General features: G+C 47.3%; 1 protein-coding gene across 13 annotated transcripts in view; it reads left to right on the top strand.

The window, feature by feature from the left end:
* The window catches only part of Fgfr2 (fibroblast growth factor receptor 2), a 109,489-nt gene that overhangs the window by 19,823 nt on the left and 72,047 nt on the right, over positions 1–17,619 (top strand). For 6 of the 13 annotated variants that reach the window (XM_069988180.1, XM_069988178.1, XM_069988179.1 and 3 more), the window contains exons 3-4: positions 4,818–5,084; positions 6,143–6,220. The exons of 4 other annotated variants lie outside the window; for them this stretch is intronic. In XM_069988180.1, coding sequence (XP_069844281.1) covers positions 4,818–5,084; positions 6,143–6,220 — 345 coding nt within the window. The remainder of the gene's footprint in view (positions 1–4,817; positions 5,085–6,142; positions 6,221–17,619) is intronic. 3 more of the 13 variants (XM_069988185.1, XM_069988186.1, XM_069988184.1) reach the window with 1 other exon arrangement.

Here is a 17,619-nt window from a genome sequence, read left to right as displayed (position 1 = left end):
CCCCTTCCCTCTTTTTTTTCTTCTCCTTCTCTCCTTCCCTCCCTTCAACCCTTCATTTCCCCCTTTCCCCCTGCCTCTTTCTCATCTTTTCCCCTCCTCCTCCACAAGAATTTGTTCAGAAATCTCTCTTGGTCTATCTCTATGTCTTTGTCTGTCTGTCTGTCTGTTGTCTGTATCTCTCTCTCTATCTCATTGTCTTCTTTCTCCTCTGTCTTTGTCTCCTTCAAGGCATTTAAGGGTTGGAACCTGATGAATGAGGGGGCATACTGTCTGGGAGTGAGTTCTGGGGTCACTGCATCATTGAACCTGGGGTCCTCTAGACATCTGAAAGGCAGCATCCTGGGGCACCCCAGAAGCAGTGGGCTGGGAAATGCAGTGTGGTCATCTGTTGGTGTGGACTGCTTTTTCTTCCCGAGCGATTGAAATCTGCCGTGCGTGCTCTGTGCAGTGATTGGACCGGGCAGGGCCGGGCTCCCCATCTGTTCTCTGTTTGCACTCGAGCGCCATTTCAGAAGCCACACGGGAAAAGTTTATGGGCCAACATGATAAAAAGTGACAGTCTGAAGTGCTGCGATCGCGTGTTTGGCAACACGAGGTGTTACCTGAAGCAGCTTACCATTTCCAGACCCCCGCTCTCTTGCCGCTTAAGACAGCCGCCCCATGGCACCAGTGGGTGTGGACCCGGAGTCCCCCGGAGACACAGGCATTCCTGAGGTTTACAGGGCCCCCTTCCTGTCCCCACCCCACCCAGATGTCATGACCTCTGTCTGGATCTGCTGCGGGATGTGGAGGATCAGGCAGCCCTTGCCTCAGTTTCCCTCTGGAATTCCAGCCTTTGTGTGGGTGCGCCCCTCCCCTCCTCCCACCTAGGGTTATGGAGGGGAGGGATTTCCTGGGAAGAAAGGAGGCTCAGGTCAGGAGTCCCACATGTGGAGCCCACTGTGTCCTTCATAGCTTGGGACTCGCTGTGCCCCCTGCCCCAATACTGGAGGTCGGCTGCGTGGGAAGCGGCCTGGTTTACGCGGCGCGTGCTGCCGCTGTCCTCGAGCAGGGACGGTGAGCCTCCCAGAAAGCAAACTTGTCACCTTGTTTGTTCAGCAATTCTAGGTAATAGTGACAAAGAAAGAAGAGCCAGCATTCATGTAGTTTGTCCCGACTTGCTTTGTGAATTTTGGTTTCTAGTGTGCAAGATATGGGGATTATACTGTCTGTCTGCTCCTTTGAAGGAGCATCTGGTGCTAAGCAGGGTGGCTTCTGGAACCTTCTCTCTGGATGGGGTGGAGGAGATTTCCCGGGGATGGCCAGTGCAGGGGAGGCGGTAGGACATGGCTGGGCCAGGAGATTAGCAGAAGGTCTTGGGCTTGGCCTAGAGCAGTATTGATTAGATAGTAAGTATTGATTGGAGATGGTCAGAAGACTGGAGGGGGACTGTTTGCAGGGAGCTGGATCTGAAGGATTCAGACACAGAAGGGGAGCTATGCCCATAAAGCAAATGGCCGCTGGAGGGACATTGGTCTCCACTGGGTCAGCTGTTTGGGTGCTGTGTGGGAATGGAGGAGTACATACGTGATTTGGCTTTCTGTCCCTTTTCCATTATAGTCTTTCATTCTTCCCTCTCCCCCGTTCTCCCCCCTCTCTCTGTGTTGGCCCTGAACTCAGGGCCTAGGCACTGTCTCTTAGCTTTTCTGCTCCAGGCTGAGCCACAGATTCACTTCTGGCTTTTTTTTTTTTTTCTGGTTAACTGGAGATAAGAGTCTCCATAGACTTTCCTGCTTGGTCTGGCTTTGAACCGTGATCCTCAGATCTCAGCCTCCTGAGTAGCTGGGATTACAGGCGTGAGCCACCAGCGTCCGGCTTTTCAAATATTTTTGAAACAACCATTTCTTAATGTTTTTCTCCCCAGGCCAGCCTTTGACCTCAGTCCTTCTATCCACATCTCTTGTGTAGGTAGCTGGGATTACAGGTATACACCACTGTGCCCAGCCCCTTACACCTTTCAGACTTCACTTTGCTCTTCACATTTCAGCCCACAGGGCTGCACTTTGGTGGAGGCTGCTCCAGCTGCCTCACACAGCAAATGCTGCAAAACCGTCTGGAAAGGCAAGATTGGAAATGTTTTAGGCTTGCAGGCTCTAGGGTCTCTGTCGCAACGACTCAACTGTGCCCTTGTCACACAAATGCAGCCCCAGACAATATGTTATCCAATGAATATGGCCTTGTTCCAGGAAAGCTTTGTTTACCAAAGCAAGCTATGGCTGGTTTGGCCCCTGGGCATAGTTTGCCAGCTCTGGGTTCTGGCTGTGGATTTACCCCTCACCCACCATTTTCACTGTGGGCCACCATCTTGTAGGATTCCTTCTCCTCGCATTCAGACCCAGTCCCCCCCGCTTTATAGTCCTTGTGGATTTCTGTTCATTTTCCATTGCCCACTTCACAGGGGGACGGGGGGAAGGGAAGACAGGTCTTGTGGCCTGTTGCTTTCCCAGCATCCATTGGGCTGTGGTAGGTGTTCAGTAAATAGTAACTGAGTGAGAAAAACAAACTTTGCAAACACAACTTGCTTGCCGCTTGGCTCTTTTCCACTCTTGTTTTGGGGGAGTGTCTTACGTTCCATTCAGCTGGTGTTTTCTTCCTTTTGTGTTGACTGTCTTTCGGTGCTGTTTAACCTCTGGGCTCCTCTTGGCTTGTGTGCCTTTGGAGGACCCCTTTGGGAAAGCTTGGGTCCCCCTGTGTTGGCTGTTTGGGGGGTGGCGTGGGGGTGGGGAGTGAGTTCGTAGAACAGATGCTTCCCACATAGTGGGGCTCGGCTTTATTTTTTTCAGTCATGTGGGAGATTTGTTCTTTGGGGTGTGCTCCAGGCAGAACAATCCACCGCCTTGTGATGCGCTGCCCCGAGTTGGAGGCAGCCCAATGCTAGCAAGGAAGCTTTGTGTCCTGGGCCTGGGCCCCGTGTACCAGCCCCAGCTCTCCCCAGGGACCCGCCAGCCCGCTTCACCACCCCCGGGCCAGCTCGGCCGTGACTCTCCTGTTCCCCTTAGGAGCCATTGACTTCCATCTCCTTTCGGAGGTTGTGGGTGGCATTCTGCCCTGTGTGTTTGGGAACTATGATGGTGTTCAGTGCGGCTGTCTTCCCTGTGTATTACGCCCTGGGCAGAAGTGGGGGATGCACAGACCCTCCCAGAACTAGAACCCTCTCTCTGGGCACTTGAGATTCTCCTCAGGGAAACAGGACACTTTCATGAGGAACAGGTCCATCTGAGGAACTGGGGAGGGGGAGGGTATGTGGGTGTGGGGCATCCACTTTACTTCTGGCCAGGGGATTCAGAATAGGAAAAACGCCTCAAGGACTGCTTCATTTGGGCCTTGGAGGATGAGTTGGACAGGCATGCAGGAAGAGGAGAGCAGAGGGGGTCGAGGAAGGCAAGGGACCCCAAGTGGATGTGGGGCTGGGCGACACCAGGACTCTGGCATTGGTGGCTGAGGACAGGCAAGCCAGCTGGGTTATAGGATTTGCTTCTGTGCAGTGGAGGCTGCTGCTCAGCTACAGGGCATTTTCCTTCTTGGTTCTTGGTGGTAAGTGCTCCAGGCATCTATTATTTTGAGAAAAACAGTATATCCCCACTCACCTAGGTCGGTCTGAATCTCCTGACCAGCATAGTACTGATCTGAACTTGAGAGCTCGGGAAAACTCTAGAAGGTCAGGGGTTTTGTAGACGGGATCCGTTTGCTTCTCTTAAATTTGAGACATTTCATATTAAGAAACTTGGTTGTGGGCTGGGAAGGTGGCTCAGTGGTAGAGCGCTTGTCTTGCATGCCTCAGGCCCTGGGTTCGATTCCTCAGCACCACATAAGCAAAAAGAAAAAAAAAAGCCGGAAGTGACGCTGTGGCTCAAGTGGTAGAGCGCTAGCCTTGAGCTGAAGAGCTGAGGGACAGTGCCCAGGCCCAGAGTTCAGGCCCCATGACCGGACCAAAAAAAAAAAAAAAAGAAACTTGGTTGTATGACAGATCGAGTGTGGCACACGCAAAGAAATGTGTATGTGTGTAAGTGAGGGACATGCATATTTAAGTTGAGTGGCAAATGTGCAAGACTCCAATTATTTACAAATAAAAACATTCCAGAGTCCGGCGCTGTGGCTCAAGCCTGTAATCCCAGTTATTCGGGAAGCTGAGATCTAAAGATCATGGTTTGAAGCCAGCCCAGAATCTGTGAGATTCTTATATCTATCTAATTAACCACCACAAAACTGGAAGTGGTGCTGTGGCTCAAAGTGGTAGAGCTCTAGCCTTGAACAAAAGGAACTCAGAGATAGCACCCAGACCCTGATGAGTTCAAGCCCCAGGAGCAATACACATGTGTGTGTGCAAGTGCGGCGTGCTCACGCATGCGCGCGTGCACACACACACACACACACACACACACACACACACACACACACACACACACACAATGGCACAATAAAAGGATTTCCCAGGATTTCCCAAAAGAGCAGGTCTCATAGGCAAGGACTCACACAGTGTCTGGGACATTCTTCCCGCTGGGTTTCAGTTATCTTCAAGGCCTGGGGTCTGGCACAGCTTCGGTCAGGTGCTTTTTCTGATTGCTGCTTTGGATGCCCAGTTGTTCTACGTAGTGCCAGGATGGTTCCTGGCTCAGTGGAACGTGGGGAAAGATGGCCAGAAACCTCCCGGGGGAGAGCCGTTTGCAAAGCAAGAACAGCTTTCTGGGGGATGGATGGGCCTCCACTGACCTTGGTTGGACATTCTCTCCGCTCCCTCCTTCCCATCTGTCTCTGTCTTCTCTCCCACCTCTCTGCAGAGACACCATCCAAATACCAAACCTCTCAAGCAGAAGTTTACGTGGCTGCGCCAGGGGAGTCTCTAGAGTTACGCTGCCCGTTGAAAGATGCCGCCGTGATCAGTTGGACTAAGGATGGGGTACACTTGGGGCCCAACAATAGGACAGTGCTTATTGGGGAGTACTTGCAGATAAAAGGCGCCACGCCTAGAGACTCCGGCCTCTATGCTTGTACTGCAGCTAGGACTGTAGACAGTGGATCTTGGTACTTCATGGTGAATGTCACAGGTGAGTTGGTCTCTCGGCGCCGGGCTCTCTCTTCTCTGTAGCCACTTTATTTATTTATTTTTGCCGAGTTGAATCAAGGTGTGATCTGTGAATTGGCCGTCAGGGCTACATATATTAGTTTATTATTATTGATTAATTTGTGGAGACCAGGGTATAGGGATCACTTTGTTGTTTGGGTTGCTCTCGAATTCCCGGGTTCAAGTGATCCTCCTGCCTCAGACTCCACGTTGGTGCTGGGACTACAGGTGTGTGCCACCATACCTGGCTGATGGGTATTTTTGCAATTCTTTCCTGAGACCTGGCACACGAAACAGGCTAGTCATTACAAATAACAGAGATCTCAGGTGCCAAAGTAGCATTTTCTTCTTAAGAGAGCACACTTTGGAGGTAAAAACAGAATCTGTCTCCCCTGCTTCACTCTCCTCTGCTACTTGACAGTCTCTGGTATTTAGAATATAGGATTGAAATTCCAGATTTTTAATTCTTTTATTAAAAGTCTGTGTTTCTCTCCTCGGCTCTCCCGGCAGTGAGGGGGACCGACAGGCCCCCTCCCCTCTTGTGCCCAAGTTTAATTCTGCTGTCAGAATGTTCATTAACCATCACAAGGGCCACACAGGGGCTGAGTTTTGTTAGGGACAAATTATTTTCTTTGGAGGGAGCTCCCAGAGGCCAAAAAAGTTATGTTGACAGAAAGAAAAAAAATCTTTGGGGATCACACAGTCAGTAAATTTGTCAGGGACTTGAAGACTGTATGAAGCTCAAAATTCCGTTCCAGTCAGTCCATCCAGTGTTATCGTATGCTTAAATAATGTGAACGTGGAAAACAGTCATGAGAGACCAACTGTCAACAAAGACACATGAAGCCCCTAGAAACCATCTTAAACTAAAGCCACCCTGGGGGACCCCTGGGCTGGTGCTATACTTTGCAGAAGTGTAGACAGCCCCGCCCCCTGCTGCAGATGCTCCACCCCCTGGTATAGATGGCTCCGCCCCTTGTATAGATGGCTCCGCCCCCTGGCTTGGCACACACAGTCATGGATGTGTTCTTTTGTGTATAGATACCATCTCATCTGGAGATGACGAAGACGACACCGATGGCTCTGAAGACTTTGTCAGTGACAATAGTAACAACAAAAGTAAGTAACCGCCTGCTTCTGAAGGTCCCCACGACAGGAGTGTGGAGGGGAGTCCTATCTGTCACCTCTGTCAACTTCTGGGCACCACCGAGTTGTGTCCCGTCCTTTGCTGTTTTCCCACCCTCTCTGCTGCCCCAACTTTCCAACCTGAGAATAAACCAGTTTGCTGTCCACCCTTCTCTGCTGCTTGTCCTTTCTTCTCGTCAGTAATTCTTTTTTTCAAAGCAATCGCTCCGTTCTGTCCTTGGATTTCCTTTTCCTTTTGGTTCTCACATTGAGAGATGTGAACCCACACTGCGTAGAGGAAACATGGGAGGGGGCCGGTGACCTTCACTTTGAAGACAGCTTTGGGAAAGGGGACCGAAGTGGTGACAGTGGATAAGAGTGTGAATCCCCTCTCCAGGTGGGCAGCCAGGGTTTGAGTTACTTTACTACTTCACAGCTGCTCATTTAACTTCTGTGCTTCTATTTCTTAAGCTGTCACGTGGTACTAACATTGATATTTTCTGAGTTGTTATAAGAGTAAAATGGGGTCTATTTGTGCAGCACCGGGAAGAGCATTTGTAAATGTTTGTTGCATAAAGAAAATAAAATCTAAGCTGAGCGCCAGTGGTCCATGCCATTAATCTTCTTGGTTTAAGGGTCTGGAGGATCACAGTTTGAACTCAGCAAGGCAGAAAAGCCTGTGAGACACCCCACTCCAAAATAACCAGCAAAAAAAGCAGAGCAAGAGGTGTGGTCAAGTGTAGGGAGCACCTGCTGCGAGCAAGTCAGCCTTCAGAGGCCCTGAGTTTGGAGTCTAGAACGGGCATCAGTAAGATAAAATAATAAAATCCAGCGTTAGGTACATTCTCTAACGACATGGCTAGAATGATTTCCGACTGACGGCCGCTGGTCTTTGCTCACATGGTGTAGTCTACACTTTCTCAAAAGGAATTTCACCAATGAATGAGAGGAGGCCTAAACAATAAGACAGCTACTTATAAAATAAGACTGTAGCTTCCAAAGTGGAGTGTATCTAGAGCTGCTAAAGGTTCTCAGCAATATGAAGAGGAAAATACAAGGATTTCTTCTTCTTTCTTGTAACCACATGTGCACAGCTCCTTCTGTTGTTCACATCCCCGTGAGGGTGGTACATTGGTGAGAACTGACGAGCCTGCATTGGCAGAACGTTGTAGCTGAAGTACAGACAGGGTTGGCATTAGGCCTCTCTCTTGGTGTTGGCCACCCTGTTGGTTTGGACCAAGAGATGATGATGTTGTCTGCCATAGTAGAATCTTACCAAGTAGTTTCACAGCCTGAAATCCCTCCGCTGGGCCATGTACTCATTTTTCTCTTTTGCCCCATAACTCTGGGCCACCACTGAACTTCTGAACCCTCTTTGTAGTTTTGCCTTTTCCAGAATCTTCCTCTGAGTAGCCTTTTTAGATTGGCTTCTTGCATCAAGTCATGAATAATATTGCATAGCGTGTGTGTGTGTGTGTGTGTGTGTGTGTGTGTGTGTGTGTGTGTGTGTGTGTGTGTGTGTGTGTGTGTGTGTGTGTGTGTGTGTGTGTGTGTGTGTGTGTGTGTGTCTCCCCTGGTCTACTTACCCATTCCGTACTGGTGAGCACCTTGGTTGGTTCCATGTTTTGGCAGCTGCCATGAACCTCTGTGTGTAGGTTTTGTTTCGAGGTGAGTTCTCAGCTCTTTTGGGTTAGGTACAGGGCGGTGTGATAGTGGGAGGATATAGTAAGGGTGCTCACATTGCAGGACGTGCTGTCGCCCTCAGCCAGGAAGGAGAGTTCCTGTTGCTGTCTGTGCTCAGAGGCCTCTGGTGTCGGCAGTGTTCTGGCTTTTGGCCATTCTAGTAGGTGTGTAGAGGTTTCTTGTTTTAATTTGCATTTCCTTCATGACATATGATGTGAAACATCTTTTTATTTGCTTAATTACCAGGTGTACATCTTCTTTGTTGAAGAGGTGTCAGGGTTTTTGGTTCACTTTTTAATTGGGTTGTTTGTTTTCATATCGTTAAATTTGAGAGTACTTTGTGTATTTGGGACAATAGTCTATTATTATTTATTTATTTTGCAAATACTTTCTCCCAGTCTTCTTTTGGTAATATATTTCACAGAGGAACAAGCCATTAATTCCTGTAAAGTCTAGCTTATCAATCCAGCCATGGATTGTGCCTTTGGTGTGGCATTCTGAAACTCAAAACCAGGTCGTATCTGTCTAGGTGTAGCTCCTTTGTGTTTTATATTTAGGTCACAATTGGGATCTATTTCAAGTTAATTGTAGAATATTTCTGTCTAGATTAATTTTTGTTTTTGGCTTTTTGTTCTCCAGTTCTGGAACTCTTTGTTGAAAAGGGTTATTCAACCTAGGGCGTGCGTGTGTGTGTGTGTGTGTGTGTGTGTGTGTGTGTGTGTGTGTGTGTGTGTGTGTGTGTGACAGAGAGAGAGAGAGAGAGCGCATATGCATATGTTGGTACTGAAGCTGGAATTCAGGGCCTGGGTGCTGTCCCTTAGCTTTTTCACTCAGGGTTGGCACGCTACCACTTGAGCCACACCTCCACTTCTGCCATTTTGGTGATTAATAGGACATAAGAGTCTCACTGACTTTTTTTTCCAGGCTTGGCTTTGAACCTTGATCTTCAGATCTCAGCCTCCTGAGTAGCTAGGATTACAGGCATGAATCACTAGCACCTGGCCTGGCCTAGCCTGGGGCTTCTTAAAGGAAGAAATAGGTGTTAGGCATCTGATCTGGGATAGACGTGGTATGTGACTTTGTCCCTGAGTCTCCCAAAAGCATAAGCATGAGCAGAAAAGGAAAATAGTTTGGTTTAAGTAGCTAGAGGAAGCTTAGGGCCGTGGTTCTCAAACTGCTGTCTCTGACTGGCAGCCTTAGAAAGGCAGATTCGGGGACCTCCCCGAGTTAGAAACTCTGTAGAGGTTTAGAAACACACTGAAGTGTGACAACTGCTCGGGGACACAGTGAAAGAGGGATTAGTTCCCCATTAACAGTCTCATTTGTGCAGATGGGAAGTGTCTAAAGGTGTGATTGGTCCTCTCCTTCTCAAGGGCTGTTTAATAATAAAATACCCACACTTCCGCCATTCTTCGGCTCTCATGAGGCTGGAGGCGGTGATGTTGGGGACTTGCCGTGGTGGCCTCTGGGCTCAGTCGAGGCCACCAATAACCCAGAGAGACAAAAAGAGAGCAGTCAGTCTTGATGTATTGATCTGGACAGTGACTCAGTAACCCAAGGGGGCAAGTACGGGGACATCGGGTCACGATGGGGTGGGGTGAGGATGCTGGGACAGTTGTTGCCAGCTTGGAGGTAATACTGTGCGCAGGTGCCATGGGGACATTGATTGGACATGGGGTTCTAGCAGCTGTGATTGGCTGGCCTACTGAGGAATGCTTTCTCCTGGTGGTCAGGAGCCCTGCTGACCCTTCAAGAGAAGGTCCACGTGATGCCCTCAAATGTAACAGCACCTCTAGGTTACGTCATGAGCAGGCCGAGCACACAGGCTCTCCCTGTGATGCTGCTGGTGGGCCTTGGGGTGGGGACGGAGGTGGAAGGCTGCTGTGGCCTTGGCCTGACTGTCGCTGCCACCTGGAGCAGCCGGGCACACGAGCCTGGGGTCCATCCGCCCCTGGCCAGCAGAGCTTTTGCCAGGGTTTTGCCTTGCAACCAGCCAGGGCTTTTGGTAATTAGCTCTCAAATGACACCAAGTCTGTCCCTGAAATGGATGCTGTGGGATGATTAAGGGCTGGGGTTAGCTGTCCCAGGCAGACACCGCTGTCGGGTGGTGCCTCTGTTTGGTGCCTCTGAAATATTAGACGCTATTTAAAGTGATAGCAGTTCTTAACTGGCTACTTGGCCTCTGCCATCTGCTAGTGTGATTAGGCGGGTCTGATTCACAGGTGCAGCCCAGGGCGGCCGAGATTAAGCAGCTGTGGCCTGTGTGGACAGAGGAATGCCATGGGCTGGGGTAATTGGCAGGGCGGGAAGGGGGAAAAACAATTTGTTGCCACCTCCATTGTCAAATGCCTGACCCGATTACTAGGGAAAATTGCAGAAGCGCCGAATTCCTTGCATTTTCAACCACCTGGAAACACCCAAGTGTTCAGATGGATTCCTTTGGTGCCTTCTGATTGTCTGGAAATGCTACGAGGGGTATTCTAGGCTGTTTGCCTTGAGTAAAGTTCACAAATGACGCTCCTGTGACCCTGTGTGACATTCTTGGGCTTTGCTGGGGAGAGCCTCCCCTCCCCTCCCCATTTGGGCTGAGACATTGCGTGTTTAGTTCTCTTCTTGTCAAGCTTGAAAATAACGTTGAAGGTTCTTTTTTCCTGCTGGTATGGTAGGTGATCATTAATCTAATTTTAGTGGTTCAAAACAAAATCTTCGTCTGGTGGAGGTCCTCTTAGATTCTGTATAAAGCACAGAAAACATGGGTGCCCCAATACAAGGATAAAAATAACAAGAATTAGCTATTCAGGTGGCTGAGATCAGAGGATCTAGGTTTGAAACTGTCCAAGCAGGAAAGTCTTTGGGGTGCTTATCAAAAAGGTAGAAGTTGAACTGTGACTCAAGTGGTAGCGCGCTAGTCTCCAGGAAAGCAAAGCAAGACAAGACAAAACAAAAGCAAGGGACATGGCACAGGCGCTGAGTTCAAGCCCCAGTACCATACAAAACAAAAACAAAGATTAAAGGGACACACCTGGATTTGATCCCTAGTACTGAAAAATCTCCCCCCTTTTTTTTAAAGGAATTAAACAGTATTGCTCAAGTTCCTCAAAGATGTTCATCTCATGTATCCCAATATCAAGCCAGGCATGGTAGCTCAACCCTGTAGTCCTTCATCCTTCAGCTGTAGAGACTGAGGGATTGCTGTTCAAGAGACTCCATTTCAGCTAATGACTGGGCTGGAGGATGCTTGATGAGTAACCCAGCTGTGGGAAGCGTGGCTAAGTACAGTGGTGTGTACCTGTCATCCCCAGTGTCCTGGGAAGCGCAAGTAGGAGGAACTCAGCCCAGGCGTGTCTGGACATAAAGGGACACCCTATATAACCAATGTCCATAGAGACTAGAGGTCAGGCTTGAGTGGTAGGGCTCTGGCCTAGCAAACTTGAGGCCCTGAATTCAGTACCCAGTGGAGGGTTGGGTGATAGGTGAATATTTGTCAACTTCCGTTTTTCTTTTTTAAATACGTTGTCTTTCTCCTTTGATGACACTGAGATTTGAACTCAGGGCCTAGTGCTTGCTAAGAAAGAGCTCTACCCACTTGAACCACGTCCCTCGCTCATTTTATTTTTGTCTTTTTTTATTTTTTTGCTCATACGGGGACTTGAGCTCATGGCCATGCACTTTCACTCATTTCTCTTTCATTTCAGCCACACTTTGACTTCCAGCTTGTTTCTTTTTTTTTTTTTTCCTTTAAAGCAGTTTTAAGTTTTGTTGGCCTCCTACGTTTTAAAAAAAGTCAAATTTAAGGTCACACCTCTTCCATTTGATGTACTATATGCAGATTGTGCAGAGTATGAAGAGATACAAATTAGTCTATGTCCCCCACAAAGTTATTAGAGTACAGAATCTTCATAAATGCATATTTAAAATTCTTATGAAGATAGATGGACTGCCCCGATGTATGGACTGTCCATGTGTTCCATGACACTTTCCAAAATGATTCAAGGCATGACACATACATCATGTGATGAACACATGTTCTAGTCTTTGTGTCTCTGATACAGCCATCCAAGATGTGGCTTCATGACTTATACAACTAAATGGTCTCAATGAAGTTCTGTTTCTGGATTGAAAAACCACAGATCTATAACCATCATGTGGGTAACTGCTCCAGAATAGACAGAATATGAGTACAGCACTTTTAAAAACAAACACAAAAGAATGGTGTAGATCTGAAGGTGTTTAAATGCTTCCATTTTGGATAATTAACAACCGATATAAGTCTGGTCCCTGAAACTAATGCACCACTAGTCTCTACTAAGGAAAATGAATTTAAAAAATTAACATGGTTTACAGTGTTTCCAATATCACTATATAAAAACTTAGAGAGACCAATTATATCCAGTAGCTTCAAAAGATGGCTAATGACTTCAATGTAAGCTGGGTGCTGGTGGCTCACACCTGTTATCCTGTACTCAGGAGGCTGAGATCTGAGGATCAAGATTCAAAACCAGCCCAGGCAGGAAAGTCCTTGAGACTCTAATCCCCAAGTGGTGCTGTGGCTCAAGTGCTAGAGCACTATCATTGAGCTGAAGAGCTGAGGGACCATACCCAGGCCCAGTGTTCAAACTCCACAACTGACAAAAAAAAAAAAAAAAGATTTCAATGTAATCAACTTTACCAATGTTTGTCCAGTTCTGTTTTATACACAAGGAAACTGTACTCTATAATTTCTTACAAAATAGCAAGTAAGGAATAGATGGTAGGAAATATAGATGTGGAAAGAATATTAATGAAGTCCTTTTCTGTCATTTTCACTAAAGAATCATCAATAAGCAAACACTTCCAGCTTTCTGCTGGTTATTTGGAGATAAAGAGTCTGGAGTGTTTGTCTGCCTGGGCTGGCTCCAAACTGTGGTCCTCAGATCTCAGCCTCTTGGGTAGCTAGGATTACAGGTGTGAGCCACCAGTGCCCGGCTCACTCATTAGATTTGCATACCCATGTTCTACAGTATCCAGGTTGCCCTAACTCTTTGCTCACCTTACCTGACTTAGCTCCTGTGGGCCTCCTTGCTCACAGAAGGGCACACGTGCCTGTTGAAAATCCATGTGTTCTCTCTCCTGGTGTTGTATGTGGAGGATACATTTCAGTGGCAGGACTGCTTTTCCCAGTAGACTGCAGGAACTAGCCTGGATTTGGACTGAGCGGATACTTGGGGAGATGGCAGAACTCCTGTACATCTTTTACGAATCTCATTAACAACAGAGCTGTGCAAGGTCTGCGCTATATATTAAGAGAAGCAGTTGGTGCTTCCCAAAGTATATGCCTTGGGACTCTAGTTCGGAAATTCTCGTCTATCAAAAGTGCATCCTTTTGAGATATATTTGGGAAACACTACAGGTACAAACTCTGAGGTGCGCTGCAGTAAAACATTGTTTAATTTTGCCCTTTTGCAGGCCTTTCCAAACTTAGTGGCCATTAAGACCTTTTAAAAATATTGTATCTATTAACATGCATATGCACAGAAAAACTCATGATGGTCTGGTGTGGGGGATCTGCCCTGTCCCCCCTTTGAAGTCAGGTTCTCCCCTCACAGATGGGAAGGGCATTCTCCGGTCATATTTTAGCAGCTGACTAGCTGATGACCTCACAGCTTGCCAGTGCTAGACACTTCCCCGAACAGAGCAATCCTTGATGTCATCACAAGCCTGACTGCCAGGAAATAATACAGCTAGCTATACTCATGCCCTTCAGTGAAACACATTTTCTCTGCACAGAAAGTTACAATCCCAAATGTTCGTTTTTGAAATGGATCCAGGTCCAGGGTTTTGAAAGGCTGAGAATCTCTGAGCTAGCATAGGAAAGTATAACTACTCCATCCTTCTTCCTTAGTTATGGGGTATTTTACTGGGTACCAGCAGCAGGTAAGAAGACTGTGTGCTTGATGGATGGAGGGATTTTTTTTTTATTACCACTAGATTACATTTAAAAGTGATTAATGAAGCCGGTGCTGGCGGCTCATGGCTGTAATCCTAGCTACTCAGGAGGCTGAGATCTAAGCATCACACTTTGTGGCTAGGCTGGCCAGGCAAGTCCATGAGACCCTAATAGTCAATGAATCAACAACAACAAAAAAAAACTGCAAGTGGAGCTGTGGCTGTGGTTCAAGTGGTAGAGTGTTAGTCTTCAGCAAAAAGAGACAGAGCCGGGGCGGGGCAGGGAGTTCAAGCCCTAGAACCAGCAATTAACACTCCCCCCCCCCCCACCGTGTCCCCCTCCTCCCCGAAAAAAAAAAGTAAATGGCTCTGAAGAACCTAAGATTTAGTTCTTGGAAAGATGATGATTGACCAAAGGTTTGGAACTTTTGCTTATAGACAGCTAGCTGGATCAAGATTCCGGCTGCTGAAAATGATTCTTTCTGTTTTTTAGTGAAGATGGTGGACAAGGTAATTTTCTATTTTGGTTTCAGTCCTGCTGACAGAGCCAGGTGTTTCCTTACTGTACGTCAGAGAGAAAGGCAACTTTTTTTCCCCTCTCTTTTTTTGGAAATAACTAGGGAAAACAAAGGTAATAATTGGCTTGAGATTCCAAACTCTTTTCATCAATTAACCTGCTGATGTTAACAGATTTTTAGCTACCTTTGTTCTAACTGAGATTTTTTTTCCCTTTTAAAGTTGTGTTCAAGTTTCTAGGATTTGCAAGGAACAAAATAGCAAACAACAACAAAGAAAGCATACCGGCCTTCCCAGTATTTGGAAATTCTCCCTAACAAGCACCTCCTCAACATGTGGGTTCTGGCGTCTGATTGGAAATGCCCTTACCATGCCCACCAATCAGACAGCTTCTCCTTTTCGGACTCTCCCTGATTAAACCCTGCAGCCCTGAGCTGGAGGGCTGTGCTCGGAAGGCAGATCCTGGGAATTCCCACAGGGTGATGGGGCGGCCTCCCCCGGGGGTCAGGTCATTTTACTTATGGGTAGTGGAGCCAGTGTCTTGGCGGTCAGCAAGCTGTAGTTTGGATGAGATTCCTCAAGTGAAGCCACAGAGATGTCTTCTCCTCTCACTCGCTGCCAGCTCCGTGCTGTGCTAGCTTTGTGTGTTCGGTGGATGGTAAACCCAAAACAGATGAGGCGTCTACTGCAGGGAGAGGGACATTTTCCCCCATTAGGGGTCAGAGCATTTGAATGTCCTGATTAGTGGTATTTTTAAAAGCCCTAATTATAGACTTAAGACAGAGGCCTTAGTGGAGCTTTAGGGAGTTTGTGAGACTTAATCTAGGAGCTGAAACAGGCTGTGGTTTACTTTTTTATTTTTATTTTTACTTTTGCATCAATAAAAATACATTTGGCAGTCATCAGTGTCCACGGCTCACATAAATCTTGAACTTTTGACTTAATTACTATGGGAGAGTTCACAGGGCAGCCCGGAGTGGTTGACAGAGCACTGCTTAGGGAGCTGGAGACTTGGGGCTAGCATTAGCCTGGCCTCTGGCTGTGTGACCTTGATCAAATCACTTAACCTTTCTGGGTGACATTGATCGCCTCAGCCATCAGGCCAGATGGTCACTGAGGTCGCTTTTGGTACAGTGTTGTAATATGATTCCATGTTTTCCCTGTAAAACATTAGGCTGTGCTCTCTTTTTGATGTGTGTGTGTGTGTGTGTGTGTGTGTGTGTGTGTGTGAGAGAGAGAGAGAGAGAGAGAGAGAGGGAGAGAGAGAGAGAGAGGGAGAGAGAGAATAGGGAGGAAGGGAGGGAAGAAAGCAAAAGAGAAGGAGAGACAGAAAGAGACAGAGAGATGGAGAGAGAGAGAGGCCCAGGTGCTGGTGGCTCAGGCCTGAAATCCTAGTTACACAGGAGGCTGAGATCTGAGGATCACAGATTGAAGCCAGACCTGGCAGGGAAGTCTATGAGACACATATCCAATTAATCACAAAAAAAGCTAGAAGTGGTGCTGTTTAGCTCAAGTGGTAGAATGCTTGATGAGCAAAAGAAGCTTAGGGACAGCGTCCAGGCCCAGAGTTCAAGGCCCAGGACTAGCAAGTGAGTGAATGAGAGAAAGAGGAGAGACAGGAGGCTTTCAATCTTAGCTGTCAGTATTGGAAGACATAAAGGTTTTTATGTAGGCAGGCTCAGTAGCCTATGGTTTCCCATTAAGGTTAAATGGTAGGAACAAACAACCCCTATAATCCTGCCATTTGTTGACACAATCAATATCTGCCTAGCACACAGGTGCCTACAAAGCATGTTGGACCTGGGAAGGACCGTATCAGAAAAGAAAGCCTCTCATTTTATAGTGAAAGCTTTTTAATAGTCATGCATTCCACCCATCTGCACATTGATCCATCCATCATCTAACCCTCCCACCTACCTATTTATTCATGCATCCATTCATCTCTGCATGCCTGTTCTTTAGGCCAACAGCAAGTGAGGCTGCAGCCTGCAGCACTCCATGCTGGCTGGTCAGTACAGAAACACTTCCAGCACACAACAGAAACCAGTCCAGAGAAGGGAGGCCGGGCCTTCACCATGGATGGGGTGGAGTACTTGGGGGTGTGCATCTCTCTGAGCAGCTTGAGACACTTGTTCACATACTTAACATCATCACTAATGGGTAATCACACTACACTAAACCTTGATGATGGAGTTTGACTTATTGGTTGCGATGGAGTCATAACTGTTTCTTAAAATTTGCTCATTAACCCTGGCTCTGGTGACTCACGCCTGTAATCTTAGCTAAAAGGCTGAGATCTGAGGATCGAGGTTCAAAGCCAGCCCGGGCAGGAAAGTCTGTGAGACTCTTATCTCCAATTAACCACTAGAAAACTGGAAGTGGTGCTGTGGCACAAGTGGTAGAGCGCTAGCCTTGAGCTGAAGAGCTGAGGGACAGTGCCCAGGCCTAGAGTTCAAGCCCCACAACTGACCAAAAAAAAAGAAAAAAATGCAGTATTGAGTGACTAAGAGAATGTTGTTGTATTGCTACTGATGGTATCAGAGCCAAAGGGACCACGTCTGTCCACAAGGCTCACTCGTGAACTTCACAGTTGCCAGTGTCACTCACCTTGTATGCCCTGGTTCTCCTTTGTCGTGCGGTGACTTTATTCCTACTAAGATGATACTAAGGGAAGTATATAAAACAGTAGCTCATATCCTTGATCTCCAACAACCTGATATGCTTTGCTTACGTAATCACTCTTACATAAGGCTGTTGACTAAACCTGTGTATTGACCATCAACTAAGGGTCTCGGATTATCTCTGCTTTTGTATGTCTTTAATTTATTTTGACAATCCCTTCTCCAAATCAAAGTTGTTAAAGCTGCCCCCAGGCCTTGTTAGGGAAGAGGCCTCCTTTGGTTTTGACCTGTCTAAGGTTCTGGGCCTGTGCTTCTTCATAGACGCATTATGGTTCTTTGGGGTTCTTCACATTTCTTTCATGTGGTTCTGCTGTGAAGACAGCGGGCAATAGGAATGCATATAAGGAACCAGGTGTGGTGGTGCATGCCTGTAAACCTAGCACTTCGGAGGCTGAGGCAGAAGGATGATGGGTTGAGGCCAGTCTGGGCTACACAGTGAGTTTAAGGGCCCATATTATAGGTTTGTTAGTTTTCTAGATCTAGGTCTAAAAAACTAGTTTCTATCAGGAGGAGCCATTGGAAAACAATAAAATCATCTTTCTTTCCTGCATCATGTTTATTAAAAAGAAATATACTTGACATCTTAAA

The sequence above is a fragment of the Dipodomys merriami genome, unplaced genomic scaffold, assembly GCF_024711535.1.
Source record: "Dipodomys merriami isolate MVZ:Mamm:240054 unplaced genomic scaffold, mDipMer1.0.p SCAF_35, whole genome shotgun sequence".
Taxonomy (NCBI): domain Eukaryota; kingdom Metazoa; phylum Chordata; class Mammalia; order Rodentia; family Heteromyidae; genus Dipodomys; species Dipodomys merriami.
Note: the sequence above shows the minus strand (reverse complement) of the source record. Positions and strands in the feature narration are given on the sequence as shown.